Source organism: Hoplias malabaricus, chromosome X2, assembly GCF_029633855.1.
Source record: "Hoplias malabaricus isolate fHopMal1 chromosome X2, fHopMal1.hap1, whole genome shotgun sequence".
NCBI classification, from domain to species: domain Eukaryota; kingdom Metazoa; phylum Chordata; class Actinopteri; order Characiformes; family Erythrinidae; genus Hoplias; species Hoplias malabaricus.
Window position 1 is genome coordinate 31,762,773 of NC_089819.1, and position 25,301 is coordinate 31,788,073.

At 38.7% G+C, this 25,301-nt stretch overlaps 2 protein-coding genes across 11 annotated transcripts in view; one reads left to right on the forward strand and one right to left on the reverse strand.

The window, feature by feature from the left end:
- LOC136676343 (R3H domain-containing protein 1-like) overlaps positions 1-18,631 on the reverse strand; it is a 90,288-nt gene extending 71,657 nt beyond the window's left edge. For 5 of the 8 annotated variants that reach the window (XM_066653278.1, XM_066653274.1, XM_066653279.1 and 2 more), the window contains exon 1: positions 18,497-18,631. The gene's annotated coding sequence lies outside the window, so the exon portion shown is untranslated. Of the gene's footprint in view, positions 1-2,553; positions 2,754-4,415; positions 4,502-18,496 lie in introns of those variants that run through there. The other 3 variants (XM_066653276.1, XM_066653277.1, XM_066653275.1) reach the window with 3 other exon arrangements.
- The window catches only part of LOC136676342 (DNA annealing helicase and endonuclease ZRANB3-like), a 166,768-nt gene continuing 159,425 nt past the window's right edge, over positions 17,959-25,301 (forward strand). For 2 of the 3 annotated variants that reach the window (XM_066653271.1, XM_066653273.1), the window contains exons 1-2: positions 17,959-18,236; positions 20,080-20,283. In XM_066653271.1, coding sequence (XP_066509368.1) covers positions 18,133-18,236; positions 20,080-20,283 — 308 coding nt within the window. In that variant the 5' untranslated portion in view covers positions 17,959-18,132. Of the gene's footprint in view, positions 18,237-19,803; positions 19,889-20,079; positions 20,284-25,301 lie in introns of those variants that run through there. The other variant, XM_066653272.1, reaches the window with a different exon arrangement.

Genomic DNA, 25,301 nt, shown 5'->3' on the forward strand with positions numbered 1-25,301 from the left:
CAATTAAATTACATTAAATTCTCCTCAAGAGAGAAAGACACACAAACTCGCACATAAAAATAGGCTGATCAGGAGATTAGCATCACACTGGATGACAGTAACACAGGTGGTGTCTATGACAGAAGCAGGTGGAGGCATCCAGACCTTGCTCTTTCACTCAGAGAGCTTTAGAATGCAAGCTTCCAAGCACTCTGGCAGTAACTGCCTGCATGTTACACTAACTAAAATTAATTCTGCTGTACAAGCAAGCAGGTCAGAGGGCTCGCAGCTAGCACAGTGTGCTAATCATACGGAGGTGCCAAGTACTACACTCAAGAACAATTATGGCTGAGCAAGGGGAGAGGATGGATGAACTCCACAGTTAAGGATTTAAAGCACATACATATGGCTCTTAAAATTTACATGCAGCATGACAAGCATCAACACAGCGAGTAACTACTAAACATCCCTTCAGTCTCCCCCTTTGCCTCTCTTCCCCTCCAAGCAGATCCACTCTGCTCAACATATCTTCCCCCAAAGACTTGACTTTTGAAGGGATACGGCATGAGAACAATGCTAAAACTTAAAATCTACATTTCAATCATAAGTGGCTTGCTCCCACTCCAACATAGACTCACAAACCTGTCCTTTCAAACAACCATTCTGCAGTTCACTCCGATCTTGTACAAAAGGGAGAAAAAAAATTGTAATCTGTTTTTCATATATTAAACATTGTTGCTCACGCATTATCAGAAAAAGACATGCTATGAATCTCAAATGGTTCTCAATTAGACAGAAGAGTGGCACAAGTGTAATTCTGGAACAATATGCATTAAGTAACGAGAGAAGTGAAGCTGATTCAGATATAATATTTTTATATCTCCAAAAAAGAAAAATCAAAGTTAAAAGGTACCAACACTATAAAAACGTCATATTTGCTTTACAGACCATTTCAACTTGGGAGGTGACAACTAGTGATGTCAGCACAATTGCTCCAGTTTTATCTGTTTTTCAAGCCACAAGAGGGCGCAGAACAAATGAACAGGCATATTGTCATTCATAACTTTTTATAATCAGATTAGCACATCTCATTTGTTGGTTTTGTACCATCTTCATCCATTTAGATGTCCCTCGTTAAAGTTTGGGGTTCTCAGAACAACTGAACTTACAGAAGAACATTTTAAAAAGATATTTGCAGAGCAACATAGTGAGTCCTCAAAAACTGCAGAGGCCAAAAAGCAGACACATCCAGAAAAAAAAATTCAATGCTCATGAGATTCATCAGCTTTAAGCTTTGTTGCCCACTAGAGGGAACTCCTGGACATCAGCTCTGCTGGGGTATTTGCATTTATGGAGTGACACAGACAGAGGAAGGGGGGGAAAAAAAAAAAAAAAAAAAAATAATATATATATATATATATATATATATATATATATATATTGCAGCTGCAATTTACATTGCTTTAGCTTGAGACAGCAGAACACACACACACACACACACACACACACACACACACACACCTGTCTGCAAGTAGTGGCCTTGAGTGCTTTTCACAGAAATATGAAACAAAGCACAGAGGCCAAGAGCCAAGGCAAACTTAAGTTCTTTTTCAAAGCAATCACCATCCTCAAAAGCACATTCATACAATCTTTGTGAACATATCTGTGATACTGACTCTAATTCAGGGGTGCGTTCCATGTCCTCATGAGATAGTCAAAGCCTTTCTATAACCTCCCTTGCAGACATGACTTCATGTCCCAGACAGCATTTCCTTACAGAGATTAACACGCTTTTGCTCTGGCTATAAATTCCACTCACCTACTACACAGATTTTCTTTCAGAAAATGAGTCAACTTCTACAGCACAGGTTTAGAATTTAGTTTAATCATTATTTAATACGTCTTTATTTCAGATCCTATGTGAAACAGAAAAATTGACATTAAATTTTACGATTGCATTTTAGGTCTCATGAAAAATGAGTTCTGGTGAACCTCAGCACACACACATTATACCTCAGCACATTATAATTCAAACCAATGTACATGCAAGTTTTTTTTCTTTTTTTAACAGATTTTCAATGACAGGCCTAATCCAATTTTAATTCAATTTAATCTTATATCATTTAATAAGATGTTATCAAACCAGATGCCTTAGGAAACTACAGTAAAACGCAATAGACTTTAAAATGTAAAAACCACAGAACGAACTGATGTCAAGTCATCTTCCAAACATTGTCAGATCTATAAAGAAAAGTGCAGCTTAACAAAGAACATTACATGGAAAAGCTACTGATCACATGTGAATAGGTTCATCTATTCAGGTCCAGTACAGCACATACGACATTTTCAAAGATTTTCAAACAGAAAAACAGCTATTAAAATGAGTGCAGCTGCCATGAAAAAGTACATTCAAACACAGAATATTAAATTGTAAAACTACAAAAGAAACTGCAATGCCAATGCACCAAACAGGAGAAATTAACAAATTTATAGCTACATCTACACAATTTACACACACACACACACAGAGAGAGTGATGAGACAGCTCCCTCGCGCGCAAACACACACACACACCTGCCTCGCAGCGAGCCTCATCTGCTCTTCAGCTTACATGGTTAGTCTCCATAGCACCGTCAGCAGCATCGAACGGAGCGCAGCTCACCTCAGCTCTGTCTCCAAGACAAATGCTCGCGTACCTGCCCCAACCCATCGCCACGACAACCAGCCCTGCCTTTCTCCCTCGCTCACATGCACACATGCGGACAGTCAAATCAACAGCTGGCTTTAGTGAGGTCATCCTCCTATAAGCCAATCGCAAAGCCCCGCAGGACGGTTGCGGCATGTTTGAGCTAATGTGGGCCCCTCCCTTATTAGCCAATCAGCTGGCCCCATGGACCTGAGAGACAGATGACAACGGAGCGGGGGCTCTCTCAAACACACATTAGGCTGGTCTGTTTTTGTGCATATGTGTGTATGTGTGTGTGTGTGTGTGTGTGTGTGTGTGTTGGACTGCTGCTGAGGGAATGTCTGTTAGGGACAGAGCATGCCAACAGTATACATCCACCTTCCACTGTTCAAGAGGCATTTGAAGCTGGAATGTACATTCAGTATAGTCTGTGTTCTTATTATCTGGAGTAGGCACTAACAGTGTTAAGTAGATATTTAATAAAACTTTAGAGACCTTATCATGCCCCCTAAATTGCTGGAGTACAAATTTTATGCCATAAATGTATACTCAGTACACCTACAGTGTCCTTGTAAACACATGACTGCACACTTTCATTAAGTGTTCATTATAAGAATAATAATAAAAAAAAAAAATCTCTGGTCTAAACAGCTGATGACCACAAACAAACTAATGATGTAAAACAAAGATGTTGCACAAACGTAAATCAACACTGTCCCAATAAACTATTTTAAAAAGCAGTAAACATGGCAACACTGCTTAAAACCTCAGCATCAAAAGTTGGGGCTAAACTGCTGTAGGCTGAATGTCACAAAAAGTTAATTCAAATTATTGCCTTAAATATAGCCACAAGCGGCAATTAACGGGGTTCTCGCAGAATAGGCCTGTTTGGTAGCAATAGGCCTACATTGCTGACATGCTAGCTTTAAAATCATGTATATAAGTAGAATCTGGAATTTGAACCCATTTGAGTAAAGTATGAAGGAGTTACCGACGTTCAAGTAAAACCTGTGATAAGCCGAAGAGGTTTATTTGCATATAGCGGCCATCTTGAATCGAAATGTCAACATTCGTTCTATAATTACCCAGGGTCAGACTCATGTGAACGTTTTGGCACCAAGCTTAAGACAATTGGTCAAAAATTTCCAGACTTGTGGAAAAAAGTAAGTTTCACAAATTAGCTCGAAATCTAAGTGGGCGGACCTAAATGATCCAAATGGCTTAACCTAAGGAATCAGGGGGGGGGGGGGGGGGGGGGAATTTTGTCTCCAGGCCTTACGGCGTAGGAGATATAGACCTCAACGCGTATCCCTTTGCTATAGCGCCACCATCTGGACAAAGAGTGTCATTTTCCTTGGCTGAGTCATTTCACACCTGCTGTACCTTGCTGCCAAGTGAGGTGTTTCTGGGCCTTATGGTCTTTGCTCCATATTGCATTTTGCATAATGCCTCAGATCTACTGTAGTTCAACATCACAATGTATAGTCTTAGACTGCCATCTGCTGGTTTCCCCATATTTTTAGATCAGCCATGAAAGCACATACAGAAACTTTTGAGCGTGTACTTCTATGTGGATATAGTCCTAACATGGACATATGCGGTATCAGCTGAATCCTAAGGATCTGAACTTTAATAATTATCAAAAAGTTTGCACTTTTATTACCATGTAGCTTACAGGCCCCTCCCAATACCTGAGATCCAGCATGTACTCCACAATATATATGTATACATATAACTCAAAAACGCTTACCCCAAAACTTTCAAAACTTCACATGGTTGATCAGTCTGAGGATTAGATAGAATTAAATTGGGGTGCCACTGCAATCCTAGATGGCGCTATAGCGCACACACACACACAAAAAAAAAAACATTTTAATCAGTTATTGTCCAATTGTAGCGCCCATATATTTGAGTCATATTGTACATGCTTCTTCAGAGAAAGGCCCTACATATGTATGTCAAATTTGTTCTGAACTGAGCTTAATTTGTTTGAGTTACAGCTGAAAGAATGTTTAAAGCTCCACACACATCAATTAATTGATATATTACAACAACAGTTTGTCCAAATGTTGAACTTTGTTTGATAATTATTGACCTACAGACTCTGCAGATTCTAACAAGGTCAATTGTTTGGGAATAGAGCGATATTCCACGGACTAGTTCGAAAACATTCAATTGTAAACAACTGGCGATTGAGAATATACGATGCATTTTTTGACAACACTTGCAACTACAAAGTTGTGAGGCCCTCTGCAAAGTATACAGAGAGGTAAACTGCGTGTCAATACGCTTAATATTCTCTGGGATATATCATATTTTCTTGATATAGCGCCCCCTAATGGCTATTATTACGAAACTTTTTATACCCTTAGGAAGTGCCACCAAGGACATACCATTCAAATACCATGATGATTGGACCTTGTTAAGGTTGTCAAACAGCTGCTGACATCTGATTGGCCGATGACGATCACAATTTTGCCCGAATCAAATTGTCCTTAATTTTTCCTAATTTTCCAAACTAGTCCGGGGATTTTTGTCCAATTCTCTTGACCTTGTTGCCAAAATATTCACAGGAGTCTGTTGATTAATAATTATGAAAAAAAGTTGAAATTTTGCTTCAAGATGGCCACCATTTGCAAATGAACCTCTTCGGCTTATTTTACTTATAACAATTTCAGACTTTACTCAAATGTGTTCAAATTTCATATTCTACTTCCAGAAGAATATATGTTGGAAATTAGGGCTGTCCTGAATAATATTTTTATGTTTTCTGAGCCATAATATTCTGTGAATATTTGAATATGTGGGGGAGTGGGTGGTGTATATTGATGTAATTGACAAAGTCTGCTTCCGACCCCTGCTTTAATATCCCTGTCTACAGGTTGGCTCGCTAGCTATGCTCACTAACCAACTAACTAACGGCACAGAGTATACACAATTTAACCATTTTGAGAGAAGGTGCTCTAATTTCAGGCACAAAGCTGACAAAATGGAAGGTGGCGTCGCCTCTCTTTGTTGTAAGTGTGCTGTTTTAGCATGTTAGGTTGTTTTACATGACAGAGTTTCAGTTGTACAAAGATTTTTATGTTGATGAGTGGAGTGGAGAGAGCACTGTTTTTACTGCTGTAGAGCCTGAATGTGGTGAAGCGTTACCTTTATTGATAACCACATTTATCAAAAAAAAATAAATAAATAAATACATGAATCTCAAAATTAGAAACCTGAATACATACCCAACGAACAAATAACTGAATACCTGAAAACTTGGGGCCAGCCCTATTGGAAATGGCCTACTACTCATTATTCCCTACATGGAGTAAACAAGACACTTTTCAAGACACACCCATGCTAGATGCAGCTCGAATTTAAAGCCGGGGCATTATAAACAAACTGGATGTTTCAAACTGCCCAACCAAGCACACAACTTGCACACAAATATGGAGGTACAATTCGCTGTGGTTATTGTTTATGCTGCTACTTGTGTTGATTAAAAAAAAAAAAAAGAAAAACATGTAAAAACGTCTTTGGGTCATGGATGGGTAAACAGTGAGCGCAGTCTCTAAACACTGCAGCGGGAGCTGGAGATTAGTAGAATAGCACATAGTTGTGGCTACGTTGCACCTTAAACGGTTCAGAAACAGCGCTATACATAAAGTGTGCCAGTGTTTCATCATTTAAGGTGGTATGGTAAGTTAGAATACAGTAGGAACAAAGGCTGTAACAGCATGTTGTGTGGCATGTTCTCCTACAGGTAATACTCGTTATTTGGGGAAATGTGCAAAACATTTTTGTGCATTTAAGTGAGTCACAGGGAGGGGGTTCTGTGGGATCTCACTGACTGGAGTCAGTAACAGTCTGAAAAACAAAAATCCAGTAGCCCACCACAGTTGTGTGTTTAACACTGAGCTTGGGTTTAAATCGAGAGGAAGAAAGTTGTAAACAGACAAAATTCTCAGAAGACCCTTCACTCAACTCACAGGTATGAGGCTTTATCTTCTAATTATGTGAGAGCCTCAGTTCACTGGAAAATTATTTGCTGTGGTGTGCTAAACCAAGTGCCTGATAGCTGGCTAGAACCGCTTCTAAACTGTGTAAAATTATCTTAGTTTGCTTATTATTGAACCTTTCCCTTCCTCCAAAACCAGTTGGTGAAATTAGCTCACTAAGAAACAGGTTTTTTATCGTCAAGAAGTGTGTTAGGCTATGCTGAGATAAACTGCACAGCACAAACAATGAGAAAACCCTTCATTAGACAGATATAAGGCTCAGTGCAGCTTGACAGAGCAACCTCGATTTTGAGGCAAACATTTTTCTTCTTTGGGCTAAATGTCATGTGGTTTAATGGCAACTTAAAGCATGCCAAAGAACACTGACTTAATTTAAGAAATCACACAGAAGCATGCTAACACTGGTCTTAGAAAGTGCATTTTACAATCATGACAAATATCCTCATGAACGTGTAAAAAGCTGTTTAGCATTGTGTAAATATTTTTTCATGGTTCTGAATTTTTTTAATATACAGATAATAAATAAGAAAATGTTGTCCATTCAGACATATATCTTATTAGCATTAACAAAAAAACTTTAAGTATAGCAATATAAATGAAATATCAGTAGGGGATCCCTAGTACTCGCTGTCCATTCTCTCAGACGCAAAGTCCATACATGACCACTCTACAATTAGAGACTTTAGTCAATATGTTGCTTTGCATACATCAATGCTGATGGGAAGTCAAATAAGTACTGGATTTGATAAACATCTTGCACCTGTATTAGAAACCACAGGTTCTCAACCTGACAAGGGATCGCTCAAAGATGGTGTTTGTGAAAGTGTGAAGACGCCAAAATTGACTTGTGCTCTGCCTACGTATTTATGTCTCTTTATTTGCTAAATGTTGTTAATTCACATTGTTGGATAAATCTTTAGTTAATCACAGTGCAACCTTTTTTAGTCATCAAAAATAAATCAATGTAATTTTGTAACTTTGTGCCAAGTTTTTTAATATTATATATATATATATATATATATATATATATATATACACACATATACACACACACACACGTATATATATCAACAAGTGAGCCATTGCTTGGTCGATATTTTTGCTTTATGAAGTGAGCCGAGATCTGAGTTACGAGCGAGCAAGCTTACACCACTCACCATTAGGTAGCCCAGCAGGCGTTCAGTTCACTTCGTTATCTTGCTGCATGGACGTCGTTAGGCCTGTTTTAGGGGGCTCTAGCCCCCACTAAATGTTTCATTTTCAACAACTGTTCTGTCTCCAGTTTAACCGTTGGCTATAGGTCTGTATTGCTTTCTTGACAGAACACGCACACCTATTGTTGCCAACCATCCCGTATTTGAACACTAAAAGATACGTTCCATTTTGAACCAATACGGGGGCGTGTGTGTGTGTGTGTGTGTATGTATGTATATATATATATATATATATATATATATATATATATATCTCACCTCATGGCAGTCCATATTATTTGAGGTCATCATCCAATACCTAGTTTTACCAGTTAATAATGCATTTAAATGATGTGTGCTGTTGACTTAACAAATTAATGCAACCAAGGACAACACACAATCTTTAGAAGGATGTCATTTATCACAGTGTGACAATATGTAAATATTGCGATAAATATTGAAATAAATCAATATAAAAAAAAAACTTAATTTTTTTTTTTTTTATTATCATATTTGCCCAGCTCTAAGCTAAAGGTGAATTAGACATCTGAGGAGAAAGTCAAACATAAATGGGTGCACAGAAGAATGTAGAAATAGTCCATTACCAAACATTACAAAGGTCTCTTCTTTGGCACAGAATATAAAATCCTTGAGACTGTGGTCAGGTAAAACTAGGATAGTTATGACAATAGAAAACAAACCAATGACTGGCACATAAAAATAAGTAAACAAACTGCTTTAAAAATAGCCACAGTCAATTATGGCCAACAAAGACTGATTTAATAAACTTAGCCTCCTTGGGTTTAATGACTTTGGTTGAAAACATTAAGATCTTATTATTTTATTTAAATAAAAAAAATAGCTCTAAAAGGAGTGCAGCATTCTCCTAGGTCTCTGTTCTCTTTCCTGCAAGAGAAAGAGGGGGAGGATTCATACAAATGCTGCCAAAGCGCCATGTCTCTTCAGCCTCATCTGCATTATAAAGCAGGCAGAGGAGCCCTGCTGTATAATTAAGGCCCGCGATGCAATTTGCTTTGAGAAGAGAAGTGACAAATGTGTTTATTTACGTGCTCCCCACAGAGGCCGGAGCCACCCTAAAGTGTGCAGGAAACGGCCGATGAAGAGGGGCTGCAATAACAGACAGCATCTAACGAGCTCCCGAAGGGTAGAGGGGACGGAAACACAGACTATTTTTTGGCTTTTTTTTTTTTTTTTTTTTTTTTAATTTATTTTTTTTTTAAAGGGGAGTGGGGATAATTCCTCCTAGCCAACCCATATGTATTGCAGCCCAACAACAGCACAAAAAGCTGATCTCTGATCAGTGTGTTGGAGGAAAATGAATGCGGCAGGAAGAAGCTGAGCAGTGTTGCTGAGTGGATAATGGCTCATCCTCATTAGGCAGAAACATCCTGAACAGTACGGAGAGCAGGTCACTGTAGCTTTAGGTTTGCCTGCAGCTCCACTGTGACGTCTGGCAACAAAGTCGTGTCAAAGTGGAACAGGCACTGAGCTGTCTTAGCACAGACATTGCGATACGCTTCGGAATCCAACACATATCCCAGTTTCTGTTCTGTTAACTGTCCATTTATTTGTTTTCTGGGCATGTCTTTGCAGTTATGAAATTCACACAAAGCAGATGTACTTTTGAAATATTCTCTCCAACTCAAACAGGATGGCTTATGCAACACTGCTAGTCCCTATCAGGCATAATTTCCGTCTGTAGCTAAGGGATTCAAATTATATAAAAGTATATACTTTTATAAATAAGCAAAATTCTGCATTTTTCTTGAATGCAATATGACAAATTCTGAGCATGCATAACCAAAAATTCAGGACATAATTTACTAGGGGTTCTACAGTACCTCACAATGCACACTGTGGGATGTGACATCATAAATTATACAACAGTTAGTTCCAGTCGCGCATTCTGGTTGAGAAGCATTCTAAAGCATGCTTTATTTCACCATAACATTTTTTTCCACAACCACTGTGTCAGTCCACTGAACGCTGTTGCTAAAAACGTTCTACGCTGCAGTTCAGCTGTCATTATTATATTTTTCACTGCTAAATTAGCTTCAATTAATTTTTCACACCAATATACTGTCTTCACTTTACTTCAAGAATACTAATACAGATAAAAATCATGTACCAATTATACTCAATCAATTAACACGTTTAACTCAGGTTTAACTTGAAATAAATGGAGACTGATGGCAGTGACTGGCACCACAGACCATTTAATTCAACACATACAATATAAGTTGATAATTAATGACTTGAGACGAAGCCAGTGGAGGGAAAGCCCATTGGAGATTCAGTTGCTGTAACCGTCCTTAGCGTTTGTGAGGAGCATTTTTTTAGCTGCACATTCAGGGCATCTCAAATCACTCCCCATTCCCTACATAGTGCACTAACAATAGATGTAAGCCATGACGGTGGGTTTAGAACCAAGCACAAAATGGTTAAATTTAAGTCATGCCACCGCGGTTCAATATAAATGTGTGTTATATTAGAAGTATAATGAATTATGGCTGGTTAACTCTTATGGTGCCTTACAAAGTGAACATGCTGAAAATTGAGATAGTTGCAGCTCGACCAAGCTCACCAAGCTAGATAAAGACTCTCTTGGGCAGAAGCAAGATTATCTGGAGTAGTTTATTCAGCAGATTAGGGGTCTGGAGAGTTTACTCGGCAGGTAATTTATACAGTGGTGAGCTGAGGCTGATCTAGTCTGGGTGTTGAGTGCAGTAGAATTCGTTACTGTAACATAGCAACAAGCTACTTGGCTACTTGTTAAGGAGCTATAATTTGCCAGATGGATTTACTAATTTTATAAACATTTTTGACACTACTTTCCCAGCTTTTTTTTTTTATTTATTTCATGATTTATTACCCAAACTGTTGTATAAAAGCAATAGAACACTCCATAGAACAGCACGGCTGAGATGGGCTACAGCACTAGTTTTGGCTTATGATAACACACTCCCTCTCGTGTTCTAATACTTAAATGGCACCTTTGTTTAATACATGTCGGGAGATAAATGTTTCTGAGATATACACACACCCCTCAAAATGCTTTATCAGTATTCTGAAATTATATTTCTATAGATTCTACTCCAGTATGTAAACTAATTTCTTAATTTTTCAGCTACTTAATCCAATTAAAAACATGACGTCAACTATAGATTCTTATTCTATTATGCAAACAGAAAGTGTCAACATCAACAATCCATTAACCCGTACCCTAAACTGAAGCCGCAACCCTATTGTGCACTTAATGTTTATTCTAGCAATGTTTGAATGTTTGAAATGTATTAGTTACAAGTGTCCAAGTTGAGTATACTAAAAAATCCACAATGCATATAATCCAGTTGATTTCTGAGTATAGGAATGATGGATACTACTGTCCCACAATCCAACAAGAAACAAAAAAGGGAGGAACCTCTCACGTCTGAAACATTTTAGGCTCTGTCCCAGTGTCCTACTCCTCATGTAGTATAAAACCAATTTTAATACACATGGACTGCACATTAAATGTTAGACACAGGGACGTGAACCTTAATGAAAACATATATGGCTATATTAGCTGACATATAATGCACTATTTAAGTGCAGAAATTTATTGTATGACCTACATTGTACACTACACGCAGTGTTTCAGTCTTTGGGGGGGGAAATGGCAGACAGTGCTGCAGCTGCAGCTTGCTATGATGTGTACTGTCATAGCAAGAGTTCATCACCTCTTGATAGTAAGAAATGTTGGAGTAGGTTAATATTTTGTGTATTAAGCTGACACAGGGAGAAAATTACCCCTGTACTTGTGTCACTGCACTGGTTACCAGTGAAACACAGATGATTTAAAAGTGTTAGTTATTTTTTTTTTAATTTATTTTTAAGCTTTCCATGGACCTGTTCTGTTTACATTCCACCCCATGTGCTCTACAGCCGTCCAACCTAATGCTCTTGGACATCCCTCACTCACAGTTGAGGTTTAAAGGACTGTAGCTGCCTATAGAACAGGATTCCAATTTTTGTAAAAGAATCACAATAGATAATTTTAAGTTTAACTTCAAAACATCTTTATTCACTTAAGCATTTGAGTCTTATTAAAAGGCCAAGCTTTCAGTCATTTGTTTTGAGTTCATTTTATTTTGTACAGCACTTTGGCCAGTGAGTGAGAAATTCACATATCATGCCTTTGAGCCAAACGACATGTCAGTTTTATAAATTACAATGTCTGAATGTCAATATTTAAATGGTAAGATTTGCACCTTATAATATATACTACATAATTCACTCCAATAAAAATTTTATGAACTAAATATTATGATATTATAATAAAATATTATGAATTGGCAGTGGAGGATATTCAGCATTAAATCTTGGCAGAAATAAAGCCTTGGGTTTAATTTTAGAGTGCAGTCATACTCTTTAATAACAATATTTTTCAGAAAAGCACAAATAATTCAGGCCTACTATTTACAGCTCAGAAATTAACTTGCCTTTTTTGGACAGCACACTGAAACATTGAAATTAGACCAAAGTGAGAACTGTCCTGTCTGACGCAGATTAAGATAATTTCTTACCACTTCTTGCCACTTGCACTATTTATTTTCTGTGTTGACAGAAACAGGGCAGCACAGCCATGTTCACGTAGCAATACACTTCACACAAGCTTCAAACAGGTCAAGATAACTTACCTAGTGAGAATAATCAGTTCATGCCTACAGTTTGCATTAAAACCACAGGCTTTGATGCTATATGCATTTCAGGTTTTCACATCCGTGAATAGACCCCTACTCAGATACAAATTAATAATAATAATAATTAAACACAGATCCATAAATTTAACCTAAGTCATCATTCAGCTGGACAGACAGCAAGATGTTGTGCACTAATGACAAGTAAGTAGTCTGCAGCCAGACAAACATGGACCAAATTGAACAGAGGAAAGAAAATCCAGTGTTCATGCCAATCACAGCAATTGTGTGCACACACACACGCACTGTTATAAAAAAAAAGGAAAGGAAACTACAGTGACTACAGTTTTTTTTTTTTTTTTGGTTAATCCTACTAGCCCACAGTAAACCAGCAATACTACCTTCTCTTTTAAATAGGCTCAAATGAATACAGGATGACCCACAACACAAACATCCCAGCAGAATCACCAAACAACACTCTACTTTACCTCACATACTAGACTAATAAATTAATGTTCAACAGTGATGAATTTATTATTTTTATTTATTTCTTTTTTTTTAACACACACTATCTAGTGTGGTAGTATGTGGTTTTGGGACACAGCATCTGTCTTAAATGTTTAGAGATGTAGTGCAGATTAGACCAGAGGTAAAGAAAAAATGGCTTGAAAAGATTTGCTAGTGAACTCTCCACAAGCCTCCAGAGTGTGATTAAAACTGGCTCTGCAAGCTGTCCCTTTGCAATTAAAACTCCCTCTGCTGTATACTGCTGACATGTCTATAATGAACTAATTCACTATGGTGAATAAAGACTAAATTAAAAACGATCCGTGGAATTTCACTTAATCTAACTTTAGACTCAGCTAAACAGAGATTAAGTGAGCATAAGTCACAGTGCAACAAGCAGAATGACCCTCTTCAAGGTTAAATACTTTCAAAGCATGTTTGCTGCTCTCAAAGTTAGGCCAAGAATGTCGGCTATGAGTAAATATATTTCAGAGTGACTACAAGCTGTCTATTTAAAAAAAAAATGTTTAAAGAGAAACACAAGTAGTCTTTCAGCCATACTTTCCTCATCTGTACGTTTACAGATACAGCCAATGGTTGCAAAACAGACCGTTGTTGCCTTTTTTTGTATTTTATTATTCAAAACAGACTAAAGATTCAAAGTCTCTGAAAAATAAGTACTACAATAATAAAAGAATGATTGATCCTATTCCAAATGTATCCCATTAACACAATGCATGGACCTCTATTCTATATTCATTTGCAGCACCTGCCACCAATGCATCAGGATTTTATGAAAAGTCAAGAAATCACAATTAACTTCTGCAAAGTACTTTTTTTTTTTTTAAACTTTAACTTTACAGTTGAAAAGAACATTTGCAAATTAGCGTAAAGCCTGTGACACACCGCGCCACTACTCCGCACACAGAGACTGCACGTCCCAGGTAACATTAGGACTGTACTATATTTCATTAAAGCCACATCAAGTCCACAGAAGATCATGACTGGACATTTAAGGCCTATTCACACACAGTATGAATTTATTTCGCATGAAACAAACGAATGCAATTTTTAACATAGAGGAAACCTTCACACCAAGTGTGAAGTGTGCATTTTTTTGTTTCAACACTGGAAAGATGCAAGATGATGAAGAAGATATGAATCAACTGAGTACGAGCAACGATGAATATATCATTTTACTTTAAAACACTAATTAAATGACACACATTGAATTCACCCCAGTCTACAGACCAACATGGGAATATAGCAGTGTTTCCATAGGCCAGTGAGTTGGAGTCTCTGCTTCTGCGTGTTGCTCCTCTCATTAAAAAAATATTTTCTTTAACCACTAAATTTTGGTAGGTAGTGTGTTGCTTGTTCTCTAAGCTTTTGGGTTACACTATGAACAAGACGAGCTGTTCAGCAGCCGTCTTCCAGCTCATTTGTTTGGTCTGCAACTATAACTATGGCCCTCTGATTGGTCAGCCTGATTTTAATGCAACTGCAAAATACAGGAAATAGAACCGGTTCTAATTCTGAGGCAACATCAAAATCCGTCAGATTCAGACTCGTTGTGAAAGACACCATTAAAAGGGGACATAAGCAAAACCCACTTTTTGCATGCTTTTATTTCCACTTTGGTCTCTACTGCTCCTATAAACACTCCATGCATGAAACAAAGACATCCATCCGTTTTCTGTGAATCATTTGAAAGATTTTGGTGTGAGGAATCATATGCTTCTACAAGCTGTTTGGATGGCTCCCTTATTGTAATATCACAATAAGAAAATCTGTATAGAATCAGCCTGGTACCACCCTTCACCTGCATAAACACGGGATGGGTGTGGTGTGGCCATGCAACAGCTTATTTTCATAAAATTGTCAGAGACCTTAAACAGCTCATTCTGAAAGGGACTGAAACTGGCAATAATAGAGCTGGTGAGATCTCTTTATTTGAGAGTGAAATGAACATGTTTTGTATAGCCTATAGGTCTATTCTAACGTTTAAAGAGTGGCATAATATGTCCCCTTTAACAAATGTGCATTTGCGTTCAAAACCTTGAGTTTTTTCGTAAACAAATACTAAGGCCAAATTACCTCAGCTAATATTACAAGTTACTCTCCTAGCACTGTATAGCTTGTTTTTTAAGCTCAAAAACATTTTTTTATCACAAGTGTGATAAGTAAGGCTGAATGCTTTTTTTTCATTTAATTTATGCAAACAGGTTACAAAAATGAACTTAAATTTAGCATTTATCAGTGTGACCTACCTTTACAGTTCAACTTGCTGGGTGGGGGCGTAGGGGTGAGCAAAAGAAAAAAATAAATTCCTGGGGATGGATTCTAGATTGGTCAAAGCTGCTCAATAATGGAGCCTTTCCACTGCATGGAACCTACATGACTCTATTCTTTTGCTTTCCATTGGCCAAACCTGTTACCTTGTGCCTGGAACCAGGTAAGTTTTCAGTCTGTGTTCCAACTGTGCTGAGTAGGCACTATATGGCGATGTGTAAACCCTGCAGCGCACTTATTGGCCATAGAGACCTGTCTATCACCATGAAATGCAGAGCACATTCAAGTCCAACACAAACTGATCTGTGAGAACTGGGGCACAGAGTGGTCTTCAGTCCAATAAACAAAAACAACACACTAATACTCAATGAGTAAATGGCGCCTAACTTTACCAGCATCGTTGTTGTGGTTTTCAAAGCCTGTGATTCCTGTTAGAAACAGGGTTTTGTAACGTCACTGGCTGCACTTCATGGGGGAGCCCTGCCAATGGAAAAGCGACAAGCTTTAAGTGTGCCGAGCTGTGCAGAGCCAGACCCATGCGGTGGAAAAGCATCATAAGAGTCTGGCCTGCTACCATGACGTCACCAATGAGCTAAGCCAATGAGTTAAGGCTGTATATTTACCCTTCAAGTCTGAATATTTATCATAACGCCAAACCTTATTTGCATTATATTCATGCAGATAATCAGCAAAACGTACCCAAGAAGCATTTCGGTTTTGACAAAACACAAAAGGACACTGTTTACACTAATTATCTACCTCAAATGGTAAATTTAGCTCAGAGTAAAGAGAAAAGCAAAGAGAGCAGAGAAAATAGCAAAAATAATAATTATTGATTTTTTCCCCTCTCTGATTATTAATCCAGCTAAATTCACCCACTGTTATTGGTGGAGTAATGGGCATTGGGGTCTGCTGAAATAATTGACTTTAGATCATTGTAAACAAAGACATTCTAGCGTGTCTTCCAGAGCACACTGAACAAGATTAACAAGTTTTTTTTTAAACATTATGTCACTTGTAAAGTTCTTTAATGTGTTCTGGAAAATTAGTTTGCTAAAGGCAAACTACTTGAACTGCCACAAATCCTGTATCTCTTATTTTATCCCAAGGTTCACTTGTGATGTGTGTACGAGCTTCTCTTGCACCTCATTCAAAATGCAAGGCATCTGTCTTTGCTATTCAGGGCTCAGCACTGCAGAAACTATACCATGTAACTTCTGGAGGAGGCAAGGAAACTACTCCTTAAAATATATACACACACGAGACAAAATGCCAGTTTTGGAACACTTTTGTTTTCTATTTTATTTATATTTATTTTTAAATCCCATTTTTTTTTTTTTATTTAATCACAGTCAAACTAGGCTTTTACTCAGAGTCGTTAATATGGGTAATGGGTAATTATATTATGACCAGAACTACCTCACTGTTATACAAAACACAAATGTGTGCTTGTTTGTTGTTGTTTTTTTTTTTTGAAAACATAAAAAAGAGTGAAATCAAATCTGATTATGTCTGTAGCTTTATTTTCATATACAGACTATGATATTGGGACATGAACAGTAGCTTTTGACCTATTACTCGGCATACTACAAACTAATTTTAAAATTCTGCTTTTAAAAAGGGCCAGAAATATGTCTTTTCAAAACATTATTCTTTAAGGCACAATTACTTCCAGCCTTTTTTTAATCTAAAAAATAGGTTGACATTAGGGCTGGACAATAACACAATATCCATATATATTGAAATATAATGTGTTTCAATAACAATAATATGTTTTTAAAAACGTTTTCAATATTTCAGTATATTATTTACAGCATCTGTCACTGACTGACGGTCATTACAGGGGGCTGCCATCAGTTCATTGCACTCAAATTTAAAATGGGTTTAATAATATTTGTACTGAAAAGACCTTTATGTAGCTTTCAGTTCTTGGCAGTTTTTCTGTGGCTTTATATTATATCATACTGACTGAAATTGAGGAATATATTGTGATATAAATTTTGGTCACATTGTCGTAGTAGACATTACACAACATGACATTTGATTAGATTTTTTTGGATAAGCACTATGCACTCATACAACAATAATCAACCAAATGCTTCATCAGAAATAGAGCATACGTTTAATAAAATTTGTAAGAGTGTTTGTAATTTGTAAGAGACTAAAAAAAGTATGCCCAGATGTTTGGGGGACTGGTTTAAAATTAGTCCTCTATTGCACTGGGTTAAAACATCATAAGATATGTATGCCTTATTGCTCACTATTTATTACTAACATTACAAAAGCGGATTTGCGAATTCAATGACCAACCATTTGTCAATAGCTCTGGTATTTAAAAAACAAGGCTGTTTTAAGATTTCACCAAAGCCTGTAGTACAGTAAAGTATATGGAGCTTTGTGAAACATTTGATTTCTTGTTAATCATCCAGGCACAGCACATTCTGGAGACCTCTGGCCACAATTTAAATTAATTGTACATTTAACATTATGCTTCTTTATGTCCTCTACAGATTTGCGGGAAACCCACTTTGTAATATGTCCCTAACCTGGAGCCAGGCCCACTCTATTAAGTTACATTGACAAACGTCAATGTACCCAGGGTATGAAGTAGAGCAGCTAGCGACTCGGTTAAAACAGAAGCAAGTAAATAGTTATAAAGCTGGAGATTTCTTTCTTTATTTTCGTGATAAATGCCAGCTATCTGTTTTCGCGTTTCATTTAGCAAACTGTGAGCTAACTCGTGTAACAACGAAGCTAACGTTAACGTTATGAGGCGACGCAAAAACAGCGAGCCGGTTTTAATGACTCTTTGTTTGCGAATCCGTCCAAGTCGCACAGTTCCCTTCTACAACAAAAGAGCTTTGTTATTAAGGTAAGTTGGCAATTCTTGAAACCATTTCAAAGCTTTTAAATGCCGTCGTGTCCGACATGCCGACACTGAAGCGCTAGCTCGACGAAGTAGCCACACACAGCCTGCTCCTTTAAAACCACCGGCTAAAACCCTAAAAACCAGCTACTCACCTTAAGCTAAGTGTAGCCCTTACATTAAAGGCCTCCGTTTTTGGATATAAACCCATATAACATTATTTATGACCAAGTAAATTGAGAGCAAGGAATCAAACGCACACATACCGGTAATGAACGAGAAAATCTGAAACTTTCCAGAATCAAAAACAAAATCAATATCACAGAAGCATGTAACGATAGCTTGCTAAATTGAGCAAGTCAATCAGTCAGCGACAACGAGCTACACGTCTCCGGCCAATATCTGGATTTGTGCCCTAAGTAGGCTTCCTAGTTAATGGGCCGGACAGTGGGAGGAGAACACAAGTGTGCGTTCTAGTGTGGATACGAGAGCGCGGATTGAACGTGTCCAGAGGAGGAGACAAGAGAAGCAGCAAAATGATCGGACAGGTTGAAGTAGAGTGAGTGGCAGCTCTTTCAGCCAATCAGGGGATAAAAATGTCAAAACAGGCCCCGCCTCCACTTGCATTTAAAGTCACCGGCTGGTCTCCAGTAACACATAACCGCTCATCTCTGCTGGGGTTTGTTAATGACGTAAGAAACCTAGGTTGTCTGAATTTGCCCGTTTGATACTGCCTCTTTCGGTCCCTGTGTACGAAACTGCTCCTTATTCACTATTGTCTATATTATCCACTCACCCTGAACTGGATAAGCAGTTACAGATAATGAATGAATTAATGAATGATGAATTCAGTGGGGTAGTAAATGAATTCAAACACTACACACTACATCATGCAGGCTTTTACCAAATAACACAACAGATGATGGGTAATTGGCTATCTGTTAATATATATATATATGGGTTGTACTTTTATTTTATTTTTATTTTTTTGCCATGTATTGTGGGATTGTTTTAGTGGACTGAAATTTGTCCACTGTGTTTTCAGACACTGCTACAAAATGAGAGAACCCCAAAATAGTGATTAGGAAACAGTTCCTGGCACAGCGAATGTCTGCTGTGGTGCGCCTCTGGGTGCCCTGATTTCTTTCCACAATCCAAAAAACACATGTTGGTAGGTGTATTGCTATCTCCACAGCTGGATGAGTGTGTGATGATATCCAAGCTGATTTCATTGGAGTTTAAGCTAAAACTGTTACTGAAGATGAATGAATGAACGAACAAACGAGTGAATGAATGTCTTGAAAATGTGATATTTTTGTTTTAGTAGATATATCATGAGAGAAATGAGCAGTCAAACCCATTAAGACCATATTCAAATGGTAGTATTTTCATTATATATTATATATTTAGCATTATTACTGGGAATAAACAAGCCTCTCTGGTGATTAATACTCATATTAATAATTAACTCAGTTAATAATTAATAATAATAAATATGCAACTCAGATAAGTTACTTATAGGGCTGTATAATTATAGTTATGACCACCCTAAAATATCTATATTATTTGACTTGTCCGCGGCTCGCACGGACGTGACGTCAAGCGCTGAATTTCCACTTTGCCGCGAAATGTCAAATGGCGACGCGCGCAGCTCTAACGTAAACAACGTGTTCCTTTAGCTACAGCAACACAGCCAGATATATGATGTTGCATATTTCAAAATAACAGTTTTTTATTTTTGTATTAAACGCAGGGGCGTTTTTAAACGAAAAAAAGCCCCGAGCTTTGGGACAACGTAACCACCTTCTGTGTTCTTTATCCGTGACTTGGTTCTCGGCCTCTGTTTTAGGTCTCCAGTCTTTTCATGGCGGAGTTGGGGTCGTAAACACGACAAGATGATGAGTACAACTCAGCGTAAAGACTCGGGTCTTTCAAGAGCAGAGTCTTTCAAGAGCAGAGACTATGATGACTTGCTTCTTCCAGAGAAGTTACAGAAGAGGCTTCTGCCCTTCCAGAAAGAGGGGGTTCTGTTCGCCGTTTCTAGAGAAGGAAGGTTAGTTAACGCAGTAAATGCTTTATGAAAATGTTAGCTATAATATTCATAACAATTTATTTAGACGATTTTTTTCACTGTATTGTTGTAGTTTAGATAGTTTATTGTACTGTACCATAAAACTCAGCACTAGTATGCTCAAAGAACCTCTTCAGTGCAAATCAAGAGTTTATTCAGGTAAAATATCAGTTTGGTGTGTTGTTTAATTAGAATATCTATCAGAAGTGAAATATACCTGTCAGCCGTAACATTATGTCCACCTCCTTGTTTCTACACTCACTGTCTGTACTCTCGGCTCCACTGACCATCCATGAGCACTTTGTAGTCCTCCAATTACAGATTTTTTTATATGTTCCTCTGTATACTTTAGCGCCTGTTCACTCTCTTCTTTTGTGGTTAGGACCCCTACATGACCACCATAGTGTAGGTGTTATTTGGCTGGTGGATTAATTTCAGAGCTCTAGTGGCACTGACGTGTTGGTAGTGTGTTGCACTAGTATGAGTGCATCAATTCAGTTCAGCTATATTTATAGAGCATTTTGCCACAAATCTGCTTTACACAATTCTGGCTCCTAGCCCCAAGTGGGCATGCCAAAGCAACATTGCACCCAGGGTCCCCAAGACATCAGCGCCTCTCTTTTCCACCATCAACAAACCAGAGGGATTAAGAGAGAGCGTGGGACAACACCACTGACATCTCAGATTACGAAAATGTCCCAGAATCTCCAGATCTGCTCCTTTTTGTCTAACAGAAATGTTATCAATACATGCTTGACTAAATAAATAGGTTTCAATACTGAACTTAAAGACTGCAGCTGTATCTGAGTCCCTAACATGGACTGGATATTTATTCCAAATCTTGGGGGCTCTATATTCCCTCTCTCTGCAGTAGATGTAATCAATCTAGGCACAAACAGTCAGCCAGACCCTGTGATCTAAGTAGGCATGATAGTTCTCAATATAAAAAAAATTCACAGAAGTACTGAGGGAGGAGGCCAATTATAGCTTTTTATGTCAATAGCAGAACTTTATAATTTATTGTGGCATTGTTTGGCAGCCAGTGTATGATTCTAATGTGATCAAACTAGGATTAGTATGTGTAAGAACCTTGGCTGTGGCATTCTGGACCAACTGATGCTTATTCAGGATTTTACTGGATCATCCAATAAGCAAGACATATTCCACTGATATACCTGATTAAAATGAGAAATGAGAAAGTCTGACGTCAAGTTTACTTCTGGCACTGTTTGAACCAATTATTTTTTTGCACCAAGATTCTCTGTTTTTTCTAAGTTGAGTAGAATGAAATTACTTGACATACAGTCGATTTATATCTTTAGCACAGTTTTCCATCTTAGTAAATGAGAGATTATAGGCTGGTTTAACTGACACATATAATTGTGTGTCATCAGCATAACGATGAAAGTTAAAGGAGCACTGTAACATTTGTAGCATTTTTGTAGCATTTAAATTTCAACTTTAAAATAATGGAGTTGCAGTTATCTGTAATGGGGGAGTAGAGACTGTGGTTACTCAATGCTTTGCATGGTAGAATCTGTGCTATGTAACTTGCCACATTCCATCCTGCCACAAGGCTCTGCTTTCCACGTGGCCATGTATATATTTTATTTTATTTTGTTATGAAAATGAAATTAAAAAGCCTTGTGTGCAACGCAAACCAGAACTAGATGATTTGCTTCATGATTTCTTCTGATTGGCTAAATGCAGTGCACAGTCAACATTCTAATGATGAAAATGTTTCTTATAACAAGTGCTGTTCACTCTACATTGTTTGTATTCTGGTAATTTGGGTCAGTTTCCTGTTTAAAACACCATTTGGTCTGGTATGCTTAAAGGCAAATTCACAATTATCTACAGAAGTGTCTTTTTAATATTAAAAAGACACTTTTTAATATTATAACACATTTTCTGCAGAAATTCTGTAGATATTTCCTCACCATGTGAAGCCCCAGTGTCTGTAAATTTAGTTTAAAACAAACAGTCTAGGTCTGGTATGCTAGGCTTTCTCTCTTTTTTCCTCTCTTTTGCTGAGCAGAGGAAGCAGAGTTTGGGGACCCCGGGGGTGGCTCGTCCAACACTGGGGCTGAGGTGGTCGAGGTGGTAGGGAAACTCCTTGGCGGTAGGGCTCCAGGGGTGGATGAAGTTCACCCCGGCTTCCTCAAGGCTCTGGATGTTGTGGGGCTGTCCTGGCTGACATGTCTTTGCAACATCGCGTGGACATCAGGGGCAGTGCCTCTGGACTGGCAGACTGGGGTGGTGGTTCCCCTTTTTAAAAAGGGGGATCGGAGGGTGTGTTCAAACTATAGGGGGATCACACTCCTCAGCCTCCCCGGTAAGGTCTATGCGGGGGTACTGGAGAAGAGAGTCCGACTGATAGTTGAACCTCGGATCCAGGAGGAACAGTGCGGATTCCGCCCCGGTCGTGGAACACAGGACCAGCTCTTTACCCTCGCTAGGATCCTGGAGGGGGCATGGGAGTTTGCTCAACCAGTCTACATGTGTTTTGTGGATCTGGAGAAGGCATTCGACCGTGTCTCTCGGGGTATTCTGTGGGGGGTGCTCATGGAGTATGGGGTACTGGGCTCTTTGCTACAAGCCATCCAGTCCCTGTATAAACAGAGCAGGAGTCTGGTTCGTATGGCTGGCAGTAAGTCCGACTGGTTTCCAGTCAGAGTTGGACTCCGTCAGGGCTGCCTATTGTCACCGGTTCTGTTCATAATTTTTATGGACAGAATTTCTCGGCGTAGCCAAGTCGCGGAGGGTGTCCGGTTTGGTGGTCTCAGGATTCCATGTCTGCTTTTTGCGGATTATGTGGTCTTGTTGGCTTCATCGAGCCGGGACCTCCAACTCTTGCTGGACCAGTTTGCAGCCGAGTGTGAAGCGGTAGGGATGAGGATCAGCACCTCCAAGTCCGAGTCCATGGTACTCAGTCGGAAAAGGGTGGAGTGCTCTCTCCAGGTTGGAAATGAGATCCTGCCTCAAGTGGAGGAGTTTAAATACCTCTGGGTCTTGTTCACGAGTGAGGGAAAGATGGAGCGTGAGATTGACAGGCGGGTCGATGCAGCATCAGCAGTAATGCGGGCTCTGTACCGGTCCGTTGTGGTGAAGAGAGAGCTGAGCAGAAAAGCAAAGCTCTCGATTTACCGTTCAATCTACGTCCCAACCCTCACCTATGGTCACGAGCTTTGGGTAATGACTGAAAGAACGAGATCGCGGGTACAAGCGGCTGAAATGAGTTTTCTCCGCAGGATGTCTGGACTCTCCCTTAGAGACAGGGTTAGAAACTCGGACATCCGGGAGAGACTCTGAGTGGAGCCGCTGCTCCTCCATGTCGAGAGGAGCCAGTTGAGGTGGTTCGGGCACCTGGTTCGGATGCCTCCTGTAAGCCTTCCTGGTGAGGTGTTCCGGGCATGTCCAATGGGGAGGCGGCCCCGGGGCAGACCAAGAACACGCTGGAGAGACTACATGTCTCGACTGGCCTGGGAACGCCTCGGTATACCCCCGGAGGAGCTAGAGGGAGGTCTGGGTTTCTTTGCTCCGACTGCTTCCCCCGCGACCCGGATCCGGATAAGTGGTGCATAATGGATGGATGGATGGATGCTGAGCAGAGCAAAGGCATCTGGAGGTTTTTTTTTTTTTTAGATAACAAAGAGAACTCAAAAGCACGAACTGAGATGAGCATATAATTCTATTTCTGTCTCCAAATTCCTGAGATGGCCAACTGCATTACTGAATGTGCAAGGAAACTAAACAACTCAAATTAAAAATAAGTTTCTGTGGTAATTCAATCAGTGAATAAAAACATACAGAAAAAATTTAATTCAGCTACATACAAACAACAGCCATTTTTCTTCTCAAACATACCATTCCACCTAAAAACGCACAGAGATCCTAAATTTAAACTCCAAGAAAGAATTGCAGTTCCTCACAATGATCCTCTTTAAGTCAGGGCAAATAATGAAAAATAAATTGAATTTGAAATTTAGAACTTAGAATCTTTCCTATATCTATTATAATGATTTTTTTTAAATTCTGGTAATCACTAGTTGTGATTCTGGCCCATCCAATCACATGGAAACAACATGGAAGAGAACCTAAACATGAGAACAATGGAGCAATTTGAGCAGCTTCTACAAAAGAAAGATAATGTCTCTGTCATTGGGACGTTTTTTTGAAACTGAACACATACAACCCCAATTCCAGTGAAGTTGGGACATTGTGTAAAACATAAATAAAAACAGAAAACGACGATTTGCTAATCCTTTTCAACCTATATTCAATTGAATAAACTACAAAGACAATATATTTAATGTTCAAACAGAATAACTTCATTGTTTGTTTGCAAATATCCACTCATCTTGAATTTGAGACCTGCAACATGTCCCAAAAGAGTTGGGACAGGGGCATGTTTACCACTGTGTTATATCACCTTTTTTTTTAACAACAAACAATAAGCATTTGGGAACTGAGGACACTAATTGTTGAAGCTTTGTAGGTGGAATTCTTTCCCATTCTTGCTTGATGTACAACTTCAATTGCTCAACAGTCTGGGGTCACCATTGTCGTATTTGTGTTTTTCGTAATGTGCTACAAACTTTCAATTTGAGACAGGTCTGGAGTGCAGGCAGGCCAATCTAGAGCCTACACTCTTTTACTACGAAGCCATAATGTTGTAACACGTGCAAAATGTGGCTTGGCATTGTCTTGATTAAATAAGCAGGGATGTCCCTGAAAAAGACGTTGCTTGGATGGCAGCATATGTGGCTCCAATCCTGTATGTACCTTTCAGCATTAACGGTGCCTTCACGCATGTGCAAGTTACCCATGCCATGGGTACTAACACACCCCCATACCATCAGAGATGCAAGCTATTGAACTTTGAACTGATAACAATCTAGACAGTCCTTTTCCTCTTTGGCCTGGAGGACACGACGTTGATGATATCCAAAAAAAGTTTGAAATGTGGACTCCTCAGACCACAGGACACTTTTATAATT